Source organism: Notolepis coatsorum, assembly GCF_963971535.1.
Source record: "Notolepis coatsorum genome assembly, chromosome: 15".
In the NCBI taxonomy this organism is placed as follows: Eukaryota; Metazoa; Chordata; class Actinopteri; order Aulopiformes; family Paralepididae; genus Notolepis; species Notolepis coatsorum.
The window spans coordinates 85,888,973-85,903,598 of NC_140179.1; the positions used below are offsets into that span (position 1 = coordinate 85,888,973).

Below are 14,626 nucleotides of genomic sequence, written 5' to 3' on the forward strand. Positions count from 1 at the left end.
GTGTATATATATATATATGTGTGTATATATTACCAGCTGTAGTAGCTAGCTGTAGACAGTGTGTATGTGTATATATATATATATATATATATATATATATATATATATATATATATATATGCGTGTATATATTACCAGCTGTAGTAGCTAGCTGTAGACAGTGTGTATCTGTATATATATATATATGTGTGTATATATTACCAGCTGTAGTAGCTAGCTGTAGACAGCGTTGGCGTAGCTCTGGCTCAGAGACCGTCTCCAGGTAGGAAGCGTAGTGAAAGGTTGCCAGGTCAACAGGAAGCTGGCTAACGTAGCTCGCTATCAGATCACTCTGCTGCTCGCTCACCAGCAGAGAGACATAGGCCTTCAATATGTCTACGCACACATCCTCCTAGAGAGAGAGAGAGAGAGACATAGGCCTTCAATATGTCTACGCACACATCCTCCTAGAGAGAGAGAGAGAGACATAGGCCTTCAATATGTCTACACACACATCCTCCTAGAGAGAGAGACATAGGCCTTCAATATGTCTACGCACACATCCTCCTAGAGAGAGAGACATAGGCCTTCAATATGTCTACACACACATCCTCCTAGAGAGAGACATAGGTCTTCAATAAGTCTGCACACATCCTCCTAGAGCAGGGGTCAGCAACCTTTACGATCAAAAGAGCCAGTTTTCCCGCCTCCCACAAAATAAAATGCTCAGGGAGCCGCACAACCTATTTACCCTTAAAATTCAGATAACAGTGTATAATGTTTTATATACCGTAATTCCTCTAATAGTAACCGGGTCTCAAATACAAGCCGGGTCTCTATTAATGGCCGGGTGCGCTCTTGAGCTAAGCAATTATAAGCCGGCCTCCTAATACAAGCCGGGTTACTAATATACTGAGCTGCATACTGAGCTAGTTACTTGATTTCACTTTGAAAACGTTGAAATGACCAGTGACCACCTGTAATTGCACTGTTTACTATTTCATACAGTACTTGGTTTCAATAAATGAACCCAGTACATTTTACTGGGTTCAAACTGACACAAAATGTTGATTTATTCATTATGATCCGTTTGAAAATTTGAAATATAGGCCTCCCTCTTATACAGGCCTCCTCCTAATACAAGCCTGGTACCCGCTACAGTTGAAACAAATACAAGCCGGGGTTACTATTAGAGGAATTACGGTATCCCCAAGCAGACCCCACATTTAGCATAAAATGCCTGACAAGTGCATACCCAAAGTAATTTGCGATTTATTATACTTATAGCACACAGTTTGTTGCATTCATGGAATTATAAAGCAACAAAAAGAAAAATATTTACTTTTTATTGCTGTTTTTACCTGTTATAACAAAGGAAAACCTCAAACTCTTATTAAGAGGAGAAAAAAATACTGGCTGTGTAGACCTATTTTTAAATAAAACACAGAAGAGGAGACAAAACACTGGTGTCTGTATACCGACTTTGAAATAAAACCCTGAACTATTCAGGTATATTTGAGTCCTTCCCTTATTTGTGGAACATTTATAAAATAAAAAGTAGTCCACTTTGAAAAAAGACTACCATCTGTAGACCTACTTTGAAATAAAACCCTGAACTATGCAGCTCTATTTGAGTCCTTTTGATTTGAAATCTTTATTTCGAACATGTAAATGAATACAAACAAAATAAATAACTAAACAAAATCAAAACATAACTCAAACAAAATAAATAACTAAACAAAAGCAAAACATAACTCAATTTACATGTTCAAAAAGGAGTAGGAAGAAGTATACACTTATTTAATCCTACCCCTTTTCCACTACTCAAATGAGTGTACTAATTCGACCGAACTAGCGATGGGAACATTCACTCTGAAGCACTGGTTATTTACAAACTGTTCGTTCTAAATTTATCACAGAGAAATGTCAATGGTACTCACAGTTGCATGAGGGTTTCACACACAAAACCGGGGTGGTTTGAAAGCTCGGTGTTGCTAATAAACATTTAAATTTTTTTTTATAAACTGGTCAACACTGCATTATTTCCGGCGTTGGGTGCCGGTGGAAAATCTATAAAATAAAAAGTTAATTTTTCGTTGTTCGCAAATTTCGCACCACATATCAGGCATACAGGTAAGCCTGCATCGTTAGTCATGAAAGCAAATTAATCTGTCCACGCTGAATTAAACCCTCTATTTTCCTCAGACTTTCCTTTTTTTAGATTTATCCATAGTTAGCTTACTGGGGGGTCGGAAACTCAAGATTAGCCACTTGCAGACGGTGGGGGCGCTAGAGACATGATCGAATAGACTTTTATGCGCCCGAGTCTCCTGAACACGGCGCGACCCATTCCTAATCGATCAGAACTAAATCGGCCGAGATCAAGTCCCTTTTCCAGCACCTACTCCCCATACACATGCGCAGATTGTCAACGGAGTCTGGACGACACGAGATGACGCACGAATGAATGTGGACTGTTCCATCAGAGGGGGGAGCTTCGGTGGTAGTGTGAGTGGCTACAGACCACTGCACTTAAATATAAACATTAGTCTACCTGGAGACTCAATGAGGTAATTGTAGATGTTGCCATAAGACGCGTCTGGCCATTTAGTGGGATAATTTTTTCATTATCCTGTTCGGCTGAAAGGACACTGGCCACCGAAGCTCCCCCCTCTGATGGAACAGTCCACATTCATCCGTGAGTCATCTCGTGTCGTCCAGACTCCGTTGACAATCTGTGCATGTGTATGGGGAGTAGGTGCTGGAAAAGGGACTTGATCTCTGCCGATTTAGTTCTGATCGATTAGGAATGGGTCGCGCCGTGTTCAGGAAACTCAGGCGCATAAAAGTCTATTCGATCATGTCTCCAGCACCCCCACAGCCGTAGCTGCAACCACTTACATATCGGCTCTCATCCACATTCATTCATTTGCTCGCCCCGCTATCTCCTCCCCGATTTCAATGTAACGCGGAAGTGCAGTGGTCTATGGCGATCGATAACTGGGAAATCCTTTTGGGGATCCAACCGGCCCACGGTAAGATCTTTTTCACGTAAATTACATGCTGATCAGGCCTTGTTATCATACTCAACCAGCCGATCAGCGAATGTGGCTAACGCCGTTATTGGTAATCAATAATGAGAAACGACGTCCCCCGCCACCCCCTTTCATTCATTCATGGTGGACCATGAATACCGACAATATGCATTTTGAGTTTTAGCTCTAGCTTCTGTAGTGCCGAAACACCGTTCGATTTAATGTTATTAACTTAGCGCCCTGTATCTCGCCTTCCAGGAAATATACTAGACCAAATCCCATATAAGGCTTATATTAAAGACGCTATAAAATGGGAACGTATTGATGAATTTTTTTTTTCTTTAAGCGATTTTGAAGGGACGGTTTATGGTCTCAATTGACAATGAGAATGGACAGATAGCAATACTATAAAGTATAGATTTAGCTCTACAAACAGCCTCACGCACAATGCAAGTCTGTTTTGAAATGCTGGCCTTATAGAGTGAGATTAGACGGCCCCCAATGGCCGGGAATGTGTTAAGCTAAGAAGTCTGCTAAGAAGGATATTATTTATTATTATTATTTAATTTCATTGTGTTTTTAGCCCTAGTTGCACTTTTGTTGCAACCCCAGTTATCCCATTAGTTCCCCCAAACTTAGGTCTGTTATGTTAAGCTAAGAAATCTGCTAAGAAGCATATTATTATTTATTATTATTTTATTTCATTGGGTTTTTAGCCCTAGTTGCACTTTTGTTGCACTTTGTGTTTATTTCATGTTTTTAATACATTATTTTACTGCAAAACAATTTTTTTTTTGTGGTTCAAAAATTTGGGTCACGACTTAATGACTAAGGGCGCTTTCATATAGTTTTGGTGGACTCGGTGCGGTTCTGGTGGTGAAGTTGCAACATTGTTGCATTCGTCATTTGGTTCGTCTGCATTCACATTGCAATTTGTCAAGCGCACCAAACTTTCTGAACAATGTCACACGGTCGAAAAGGGCACTCATCTATTGGACACAATGGAGAGTGGAAATCCCTCCCCTTCAGGAAGTGAAATCCGCGAAAACACAAACAGCCGCAAGAAGCGTGATAGTAGAAGAGACGTGGCATTGATCCATCGTTCGATTATAACCCATTACCGCCATCCTCTCGCTAAACAACTTGTACACCTCATTGTTTTTGTGAGTGCCCACAAGCAGCTGTTTTATTTGGTCTTCTGCCCATATGTCGATCAGGGCTTTCACTTCATCATTCGCCCAAGTCTGTCCACAAGACATGTTTACAGTGTGCTTGTTTTGCAGTGAATGGCGCGCGCCGCAGTGTTTTTTTCCCCCTTCTACCCAAGATGCACAGTTTATCAGGTGATTTGGTCCGCATTTGGTCCGATGAAGTGAACCGAGACCTATGTTTTTTGGCGGACCAGAGTTCGCGTGTTTGGTCCGCACCAGAGTTCGACTGCACATTCACACCACCCCAAAAAAGCGGACTATCGAATGCTGGTCCGATAGTCCGGACCAAACAGCTCTGGTGTGAAAGCACCCTAAGGAACATGTTGGGTCCCGAGGCTAGACCAGTTGAGAACCACTGTTTTAGTTGATGAAATATTTTTGTTGACTAAATATTTTAGTTGATGAAATATTTTTTCATTTCAGTGTCACAGTATGACATCGATCTACAAAATAAGAGAACAAAAAAAAACAAAAAAAGATTTCTGCCAGGGAGCCGCAGCTGATTGGCTAAAGAGCCGCATGCGGCTCCGGAGCCACAGGTTGCCGAGGCTCCGTTGCCAGGCTGTCCTAGAGACATAGGCCTTCAATGTCTACACATGCCCTCCTAGAGACACACACGCATAGGCCTTCAATATGTGTACACACACATCCTCCTAGAGAGACATATGCCTTCAATAGAACATATATATATACTGTATATATATATATGTAAAACTAAAAGAAGAATACCTTCAATAGAAAGAAGGGACCGCACACTCCTCAAGACTGGTTTTTGCTTTTTATTGCACAACGCGTTTCGCTTCTGCTTCCTCAGGTGCTATATATATACATGTGTGCGTGTATAGATATATATATATATATGTGTGTACCTTCAGAGCCATGCCCAGTGAGCGGTAGAACAACACCAGATGAGTCATGAACCGCAGCAGGTGAGAAGGGAGGGGCTTAGAGCCTAACAGCCAATCAGAGAACTCATCCAGCAGGCCTAGGAGGGGTGGGGGGAGTGGGGGTGGAAGAAAAAGGATTAAATGTATGTTATTAATTATGTATTAAATGTATGTAAAGTTATTATGAAGCAGCGATCAAACAATTGGAATATTATTTTTGGAATACTCCCGATCACAGGTAAGGACTATCTGACGTACATTTTTGCTTGATCCTGCAATGCTTTTATACCGATCGGGCTGATAAGCGTTTTTAGTGTTCAATACGAATGCCGTTACTCTGACAATCAAATAATCAGAAACTACCCCCCCCCCCTTTCATGCATTCATGATGAAACATAATACCTATGACATAGATGTGATTTGGGAATAGTAGCGTGTACAGGCAAGAAACGGCAACGTCTATAGTAGAATTGACGTATAAGGCTATAACTCAGCATTTCGGGAATTACCCCAGACCACTCTAAAACCATACTTATATTCACCACGGTATAACACGGGAATGTATGGATGAAAAAATTCATTCTTTTTCAAATATAGAACGATAGATAGGTGATGTCAAATGGGCCATAGTATTGTATCCATAGCTATAATATAGAATATAGTTATAGCTCTACAAACAAGGTGACGCACTCCTATCTTTTAAAGCGTGGCCTTGCTATGACGGGCTCCGTCTAATAGCTAGTGCCGAATGAGTTAAAGTAGTATTGTAAAGAAAAAAAGAAAAAAAAAACACAAAACCATCAAACATGATGGTATTTACAGGTTGTATTCTTCTTACCGTCCAGATCTCCTAGAATCACATACTTCTGGATGAGGTGATAATGCTCTTTAGTTTCCTCTAAAACTCTCTGGAACAAAGAATACAATATATATTAATAATACAGGCTGGATAAATAAACAATATAAAAATACAATGATAGAGGGCGGCTACGTGGCGTAGTGGGCAAGGCGCTCGCCACGAAATCTGGAGACGCTGGGCTCGCCTGTTCGAGCCCAGCGCTCCACATTTGCTTTCAGTTTAGCTGGTCGTCCGTACTAATACACATTGGCCGTATTAGGGGGTGGGAAACTGATGGGTGGGGATCGGGCGTTGTGGACAGCGACTCCTACAGGTCGGTTGGTGCGCCTGCGCAGTAGAATCAGGAAGTGTCGGGGGCAGCGTGAGCCTCCCACGCGTTACTCCTCGCCACTGAGATCGAGCTGCGCAGGTGAAAAGATGCGACTGCTGTTACCTCAAGTACCGGAGGGGACTTGTGCTATGTATGACTTAGTCCACATTGCAGCCGGCTTGTGGGAGGCAAGAAACAGCGTTCGTGACAGGGGAGGGTTGAATTGGATGTTACGAAATTGGGATGGGAGAAAATATAGAAAAATGGGAGAAAAAGTGGATAAAAAAAAAAAAAAAATACAATGATAGATATCTATTAATACTACAGATCAACTATTTGTGTAGATAAATGGTGTGAGCTCTTACACGCAAATTAGGTTTTAATTCTGGTTCAGATCCTCTAGCAATGCTAGAATATAAACCTCATTTGGGTGTAAGAGCTCACACAAACATTTTATGGCCTCATAAAGTCATAGCATGCGTTGACTATAGAGCAGTCCCAGAGCTTACATCCCAGTGACATCACAGATTGTCTAAAAGTAAAAAAAGAAAAAAAAAAGAAATTGCATACATGATCATAAAACATTAAAAATGGTTGTAGGAATGGTTTGGCAGAGGGAGGTACAAATGTGTATTTTTTTTAATGGGCTTGCACTGCTTATCTATCCGATCTCATTTCACGATACCTGCCCGCTCATGCTCTGCGTTCACAAAATGGGGAGCTCCTATGGATTCCTGCTTGTTGAACATTATACCTCTTTGTCTTTTTGCCAGTTCATTATAAAACCAGGGTCACGTTACGCGCAACCAGCGTGTGTCCGTTTGATCTGCGGAGTGTACTGGACTATTGAGAAACGATAAAATGTTTCCATTGGTTCTCCCAGCCCATGTGACCATTTATAGCATTTACATTGGCTATAGTGACAGACGTAGATATATGATAGATACAGCGGATTAGATGTAGTCTGCATTCTAAGAGAAAAACGACCAATTTTCAGTCTCTCTCCATCAGTCTCACCGTCTGTCCCTCTCTCCGTCTGTGTCTCTGTCTCTCTCTCTCCGTCTGTGTGACTCACCTTGGACTCTGTTCCCTGAAGATCCTCAAACACCTTCTCCATAGTCCAACTATAGAGAGAGAGAGAGCGAGAGAGCGCGAGAGAGAGAGAGAGAGAGGGAGAGATGGAGTGACAGAGAGAGCCAGGAGAGAGAGAGAGAGAGAGAGATGGAGAGACAGAGAGCCAGAGAGAGAGAGAGAGGGAAAGAGACAGAGAGGGGAGAGAGACAGTGAGAAACCAACAGAGAAAGAGGGGGAGAGAGAGAAAGACAGAGAGAGACACACACACAGAGAGACACAGAGAAGGAGACAGAAAAAGATGGACAGAAAGAGAGGGGAGAGAGTGAGAAACCAACGGAGAAGAGAGAGAGAGAGAGAGAGAGAGAGAGAGAGAGAGAGAGAGAGAGAGAGAGAGAGAGAGAGAGAGAGAGACTCTTAAAATTGAGTGGGTGACCCAGAAGTGAATCCAGAGTGCCTCTTGTTAACCTCGTAGCATGGTGTGTGTGTGTATGTATGTAGGGATGGGAATTGATAAGATTTTATCGATACGATTCCCTTATCGATTCTGCTTATCGGTTCGATTCTTTATCGCTTCCCTTATAGATTCCTGCTTTATAATTTACATAAATAACCTATATAGGATAACTACACACACAAAAATAAACCCCCCCCCCCTCACATTATGCACAAACACACATGCGCATATGTTGACAACTGATAGCCTTTTCTACGTTGGAAAAGCAACAGTGATTCAACGTTGAGTAAAAAAAAAAGACAACTACCGGTACATTTCAGCTAAATTCAACATTGATTCAACGCTGTTTATGTTGACGCTGTGACATTGATCCAACTTGGTCACTGTGTCACTGGGTCCTGTGTCAGTTTGTCGCGTGTCAGTTTGTCGCGTGTCACTTTGTCTCCGTGTCAGTTTGCTCTCCGGACCGCCGTTGGGTCAAAGCGCTTATCTTTCCACGAGAGGCAAATCACTTCCACGTTTTCCAACTGAAGGCATAAAAGCACAGTTTCAGAGTTTTTTTATTCAAATGAAGATTCTGTTGAGAGAGAATCTGGTCTGGCTACGGTGTGAACAAGTTACCCCAAGTCACAAATGTGTATATTCCTCCATACTGAACGTATATTTTTAGTATAGTGTTTTAAAATAATGTATACTTCTAAAGAGTGTATACTTGCAATGTATTTCTGGTACTTTCATTCATGTGTTTAATATGATAGTCACTAATATACTGTAAATTAAATCTAAGTACACTTGAAAATGTTTACCAAACTTAAGTTGTACTTCAGTAAACGTATTAAAAGTGTACTATTTGTCAGCAAAAGTAACCAGAAATACATCAAAAGTAATACATTCAATATATTTAAGTACATCTCAAGTACACCTTAAGTGATCTATACCTAAGTATCTTTCTGAAATTCTAATGTATACAAAGTGTACTTTCAGAAAATGTAAGTACGGTATACTTTTTTCCCCCCTAAGAATGTCAAGGAACAAGACAAACATGATGTTTGAGTAGCAACATAGTAGAATAGAATGACACTGTTTGGTGGTAACACACACGCCCCCCCTCCCCAGGCCCCTGTCCTGTAAGCTATGGGCTCGTGTTGCTACACGGACATGTTTGTATGTTGCACGGTACCTACTAGTAAACAGTCAACCCCCCGTCTCTTATTATATGTGAACTAAAGAGTACAAGGTTTACACAACAGCCCCCACCCCTTTTTTGTATTTGTACCTGTACTACTACCTGCTGTCAGCTGTTATCTCTCTATGTGTGTCTGTATGAGCCTAATTAGCCAGCGTCAGCTAGCGTTAGCCAGCGCTAGCTCCGTGGCTGTTAGGTTGACCCGAATTAAATGAATGACTCGGTTCTAAAGCATTCGAGTACCGGTAGTTTTCAATCACTGCACTTAGAAACAGTCAAACAGCGGGAGCATTTCGGGAGCATATGACCAAAACCCAGGCAATTTCGAGTGTAAGGAATCAAATAGTCTGCCATGGCTACATGCTAACGCAGGGGCGCGGAAAGTGGGGGTGCGGCTGGTGCACCAGCACCCCCTGCTGGCGGGGAGTGTAACTGCAACTGCAAGGTTGTTTTGGCCTTTATTCCATTGTAATACCGAGGCTACTCAATGTCACAGAGCGGAGCGGCACTGCAGATTTACCCTATTCTTAGAATTCATTGCCAGATCCTCATAGGGGCGCTGTCTCGATAATGCAGTGTTATTAAATGGCTGTTTTTTTTTTTTTTAATGGCTGCTTTTTTATATAGCGCTTTTATCCAAAGCGCTTTACAATTTGTTACTCACATTTTACCTATTCACTCACACATTCACACACCGACGGCGGAGGCAACCATGCAAGGTGCCAACCTGCTCATCGGGAGCAATTAGGGGTTAAGTGTCTTGCTCAAGGACACATCGACATGCTGCCCGCGAGGAGCGGGAATCGAACCGGGAACCTCTGGATTGCCAGACGACTGCTCTACCTCCCGAGCCACTGTCGCCCATTAAAGAAGCGTGTAGCCGACGCATGAACCAGTTGGGATTCGAATAGACGCGGCCTGGAAGTGTCAACGCGGAACTGGAAATCCGTTGGTAAAAAAAATCGTGGCCTGGAATAGTTTTTGGGACAATTCGCAGTAAAGGAATATATCTGTCGGCGATGTTGTATGCAGGAACGAATTGCAGAGAGGGAGGACTGACTGAAGTGGAGAGTGTGTTTACTTGTGTCTCAGAAAAGAAATGTCTCAAAAACGAATATCTGATTTCTTTAATAATAATAACCTGGACTTGCTGCATATGCATCAGGATATTCTGGACTCACTGGACATTCATGTTGTCATGAAGGAGTTTATTTCCACCACTCCTGAACGCAAGACCACCATCGGTGTTCTACCGTCTTCGGAATAGGTAATGTGTGTTTATTATCGCTCCTGCTGCAATTGTTGTTGTGACAGTCAGTGACACACACACACAAACACACAGATCCTGTGCGGTGTGCGAAACGAAAGTCCAAACGCTAGTTGTTGCCGCTTGCGTCTAAATCGACAATAAATCGTCTTCTGATTAGAGAAAAAACTGCTGCATTTCGTGTGTGAACTGTCCACATGTTGGTGTTCAAGTTTGTCTGTTGTAGTGTAAAATATTGATCTTTCAAATGAATGGAAAATCACGAATGATGCGCTTCGCGCATGCATTTAATATGACGTTATCATTATTATTTATCTCTGACTCCGACCGCACCCCCAAGTCTGACTCACTTCTCGCGTGCCTGTGCTAACGCTAACGTTATTGTTTTGAAATGCGCAACTGTCGGAAAAACATGGCATCGATAGAGGAATCGATAGTCATGGAGGCATGCGATTCCAAGAATCGGACAATTAGGAACGGCTCCCAACTGGAACCGGTTTTCGATTCCCATCCCTACTTGTGTGTGTGTGTGTGTGTGCGTGTGCGTGTGCGTGTGCGTGTGTGTGCGTGTGTGTGTGTGTATATGTGTATATGTGTAAGGGGGGGTAGTTACTTGGCCTCCAGATATTCTCTTGGCAGCGTGTCCACTTCCTGCTGGGCCATGCCTGATGATGTCACTTCCTGTTCCACCAGAGTGTCGACCATCACCTTGAAGTACGCCCAAACACAGTCCTCCCAAGACTCGCACACTGCTAGTACCTACACAGTATATATACACACACACACACAGTATACATTGGGGTGTGAGATCATTATCTGTATCTGGATAGAAGACCGGAAGCGGGTGCGGTTTATACTGAAATTTTTTTTGTATCTACTTATTTATTTAGTTATTTAATTTAATTATTATTATTATTATTTTTTTTTTATCTTTTTCCCCCTCCTTTTTCCTCCGATTTTCTCCCATCCCAATGTTAGTCGTTATGCCAATTCCCAATCCCCTTCCTGGTCGCTGCGCACTTACCCCCCACAGTCGGTCTGGGAGAGTGGAGGCTATCACGTGCTTCCTCCGACACACGTCTAGCCAATCAACCGCTTCTTTTCACCTGGCAGCGCGGACTCTCACTGAGAGGGTGTAACGTGTGGAAGGATCACACTACCCCCCTTAGATCCTATCCGCGCTGAGCAGGCGCCCCGACCGAACTGTAGGAGTCGCTGTTTACAACGACCCGGACCCACCCTGCCAGCTTTCCCACCCTCTAATACAGCCAATTGTATTAGTGTGAACGGCCAGCCAAGCTGGTGACAACGCCGGAGCTGTGAGCTGGATTCGAACAGGGGAATCCAGCGTCTCCGGTGTTGGTGACGAACGCAATCTCCGCTACGCCACCTGACCGCCCCAATTTAATTATTTTTAATCAAGTACTCAAAAGCAACATTTTCAAGATTTCAAGCAGTTTTGGCTGGGCTCTGCCCATAAGCGATTTGAGTGACAGTCACCCACAGTGCGACTGAGAGCGAGAGAGCGAGAGAGAGTCAAGAGTTTTATTTGTCACGGCATACAGTGAAATGCGGGGGGTCATGCCCGCAGCGATTGTGCAATAATACAAGTAATAAGAATAGGATGAGAATAAGACATTTGTGCAATAATACAAGTAATAAGAATAAGACATAACCGGTATAACAGGGTTTACGTTAGAATTTTTTTTTGAAGAGTGGGATCAAATCCGGTCAGAGTTTATTGAGCTTAAAAACAATTGATAGGCAGGCTATATAAAGAATGACATCCTCAAGGCATTTATAATATTTTAACTTAAAACTAGGCTACTTTTGCGTATATACAGTCATTAATATATTCCAAATAAAATAAGTCCCTCGAGACTTCGTGCTGCTGCCGACTTGAGGTGTCGGTGGGCAGTCTGTTATAATCACATTTTTATGAGCTAACGAATTCCGTTATATTGGACATTTGTATTAATTATATCAAGCGAAGAACTGAGAAATTTGGCAGAGAGAGACGGCAACATTATCGTGGGTTTGCGTGATGACTATCTCCACCTCCCAACGACTTCAGTGCTGGATTTGCGAGAGCATGCAGCTGCAGAGCTGCAGAGCCAGCTGTGTTTTCAGGTCCGGTCTGGGGACCGCTCAGCAGCACCCCCCACCCAACAGCTGAATTGCCAATGGCTGAATTGGAGTACTGCACTGTGCAGGCACAGCTCTGTGGGTTCTGCAGCTGCATGCTCTCGCAAAACCAGCACCAAGCTCCCGCTGACAAATGTAATGATTGTTTCGTTCATCGCATAGGCTATTTAATTTTAGCCTATTTTAATACAATTCAAATAATCAAATTGTGCTTAGAGGGAATTATTTTCACCGGACATTATGACCGGAGAGATTAAATATGTCGGACTTCAACAGATTTTGACGGTCAAATACCGGTAATTACCGGCTAACGGAAACCCTGCGGTATGATGTACATAAAGTTTACAAAAAGCATGGTAAGACATGCTAAGGTCCTGCGATAGTGCAATACACTGTTAGCTACGGATGAGGCACTGGGTCTTATGTACACTACTATACAATGCTATACAATCTACAGTTGTACTATGCGTCCTTATGCTAGTTTGCTATATACATCTGTTTACTATACAAGAACCACTCCCGTTCTTGTTTTTAAAGTGACCTTTTCATTGTGTAAAGTGACCGTTGAGTGTGAGCAGCGTGTGTTCATGCTAAAGTGACTGCTAGAGAGAGAGAGAGAGAGAGAGAGAGAGAGAGAGAGAGAGAGAGAGAGAGAGAGAGAGAGCATAAAGTTATCTCTCCACTAGAGCTGCACGATTTTGGGAAATAATCTAATTGCGATATTTTTCGGACAGATATTGCAATTGCAATTACATTTGCGATTATATTTTTTTTTAAGCAGCTCCACAGAAGTTTATTGTAAAATGCGGCTTGCATCTGGCCTACGCGGTGGGTCTTTTCGGGACACCGAGCCTGAAAATGTTTCTTTTTACCTGGGAATCGATACCGGTACCCAACGGTACCTTTTTTTCTGTACTTTACTCTCCCTCTCTGAAGTCTAAACTTCACAACACACAATCTAAAACCCCTTACCTCCCTCTCCCAAACCGATCTTGTATCTCAATAGGACTTCCTGGTTAAATAAAAAAGAAAATAAGAAATTGCGATTACCCGGTATTTTATTTATTTTTTGCGATTTGCTAATTGCATCATTCCAAATCACGATTTCGATTTAAGATCGATTAATCGTTCAGCCCTACTCTCCACTGCTTCCCCGCGCGCGGGCCAGGTTGTGTGTGCCACTGCTTCCCCGCGCGGTCAAGGTTATCAGTGCCATATTCACATCAGCAAAACAGTCTAATCAGAACAGCTTAGTTGAGTGAGGGAAGATCTCGTGAACTCGAGACTAGACTGATGAGTCTATATGATAATTAGAGACACAGACCACATTGATATAATCCCCCATTGCTAGGAAACAATGCTAAACACTGGAAAAGGCCATTTATAATGCATGGGACCTTTAACTCTTTCAGTGCCACGCAGCGTTTCCGTTAGCCGGTAATTACCGGTATTTGACTGGCAAAATCTGTTGAAGTCCGACATATTTAATCTCTCCGGTCATAATGTCCGGTGAAAATAATTCCCTCTAAACACAATTAGATTATTTGAATTGTATTAAAATAGGCTAAAATTATATAGCCTATGCGATGAACGAAACAATCTCACCAAGCAGCCGGTCTAATAATGACATCCTGCTGTCAGCGCGAGCTGGCTGCTGATATATTTACGTGAAGCATGGCTTGGCAGGGTGCAGTACTCCAATTCAGCCATTGGCAATTCAGCTGTTGGGTGGGGGCGCTGCTGACACCACTGCTCTGCTCTGCCTGCTCCAAGTGCTCCATGCTTCACGTAAATATATCAGCAGCCAGCTCGCGCTGACACAGCGGTGCCAAATTTCTCAGTTCTTCGCTTGATATAATTAATACAAATGTCCAATATAACGGAATTAGTTAGCTCATAAAAATGTGATTATAACAGACTGCTGTTTATTAAGGTCGGGCAGACTGCCCACCGACACCTCAAGTCGGCAGCAGCAGCACGAAGTCTCGAGGGACTTATTTTATTTGGAATATATTAATGACTGATACGCAAAAGTAGCCTAGTTTTAAGTTAAAATATTATAAATGCCTTGATGATGTCATTCTTTATATAGGTCTATCAATTGTTTTTAAGCTCAATAAACTCTGACCGGAATTTATCCCATTTGTCCGGTAGATTGAAATCTACCGGACACTCAGACCTGCAAAAAAAAATTCTAACGGAAACCCTGGTGCCACGCC

At 42.5% G+C, this 14,626-nt stretch overlaps 1 protein-coding gene across 3 annotated transcripts in view; it reads right to left on the reverse strand.

Moving 5' to 3' along the window:
* nup107 (nucleoporin 107) overlaps positions 1–14,626 on the reverse strand; it is a 49,304-nt gene that overhangs the window by 10,727 nt on the left and 23,951 nt on the right. For all 3 annotated transcript variants that reach the window (XM_084330092.1, XM_084330090.1, XM_084330091.1), the window contains 5 exons: positions 10,876–11,021; positions 7,357–7,405; positions 5,951–6,020; positions 5,095–5,210; positions 202–391 (listed from right to left, as the gene is read on the reverse strand). In XM_084330092.1, coding sequence (XP_084186218.1) covers positions 202–391; positions 5,095–5,210; positions 5,951–6,020; positions 7,357–7,405; positions 10,876–11,021 — 571 coding nt within the window. The remainder of the gene's footprint in view (positions 1–201; positions 392–5,094; positions 5,211–5,950; positions 6,021–7,356; positions 7,406–10,875; positions 11,022–14,626) is intronic.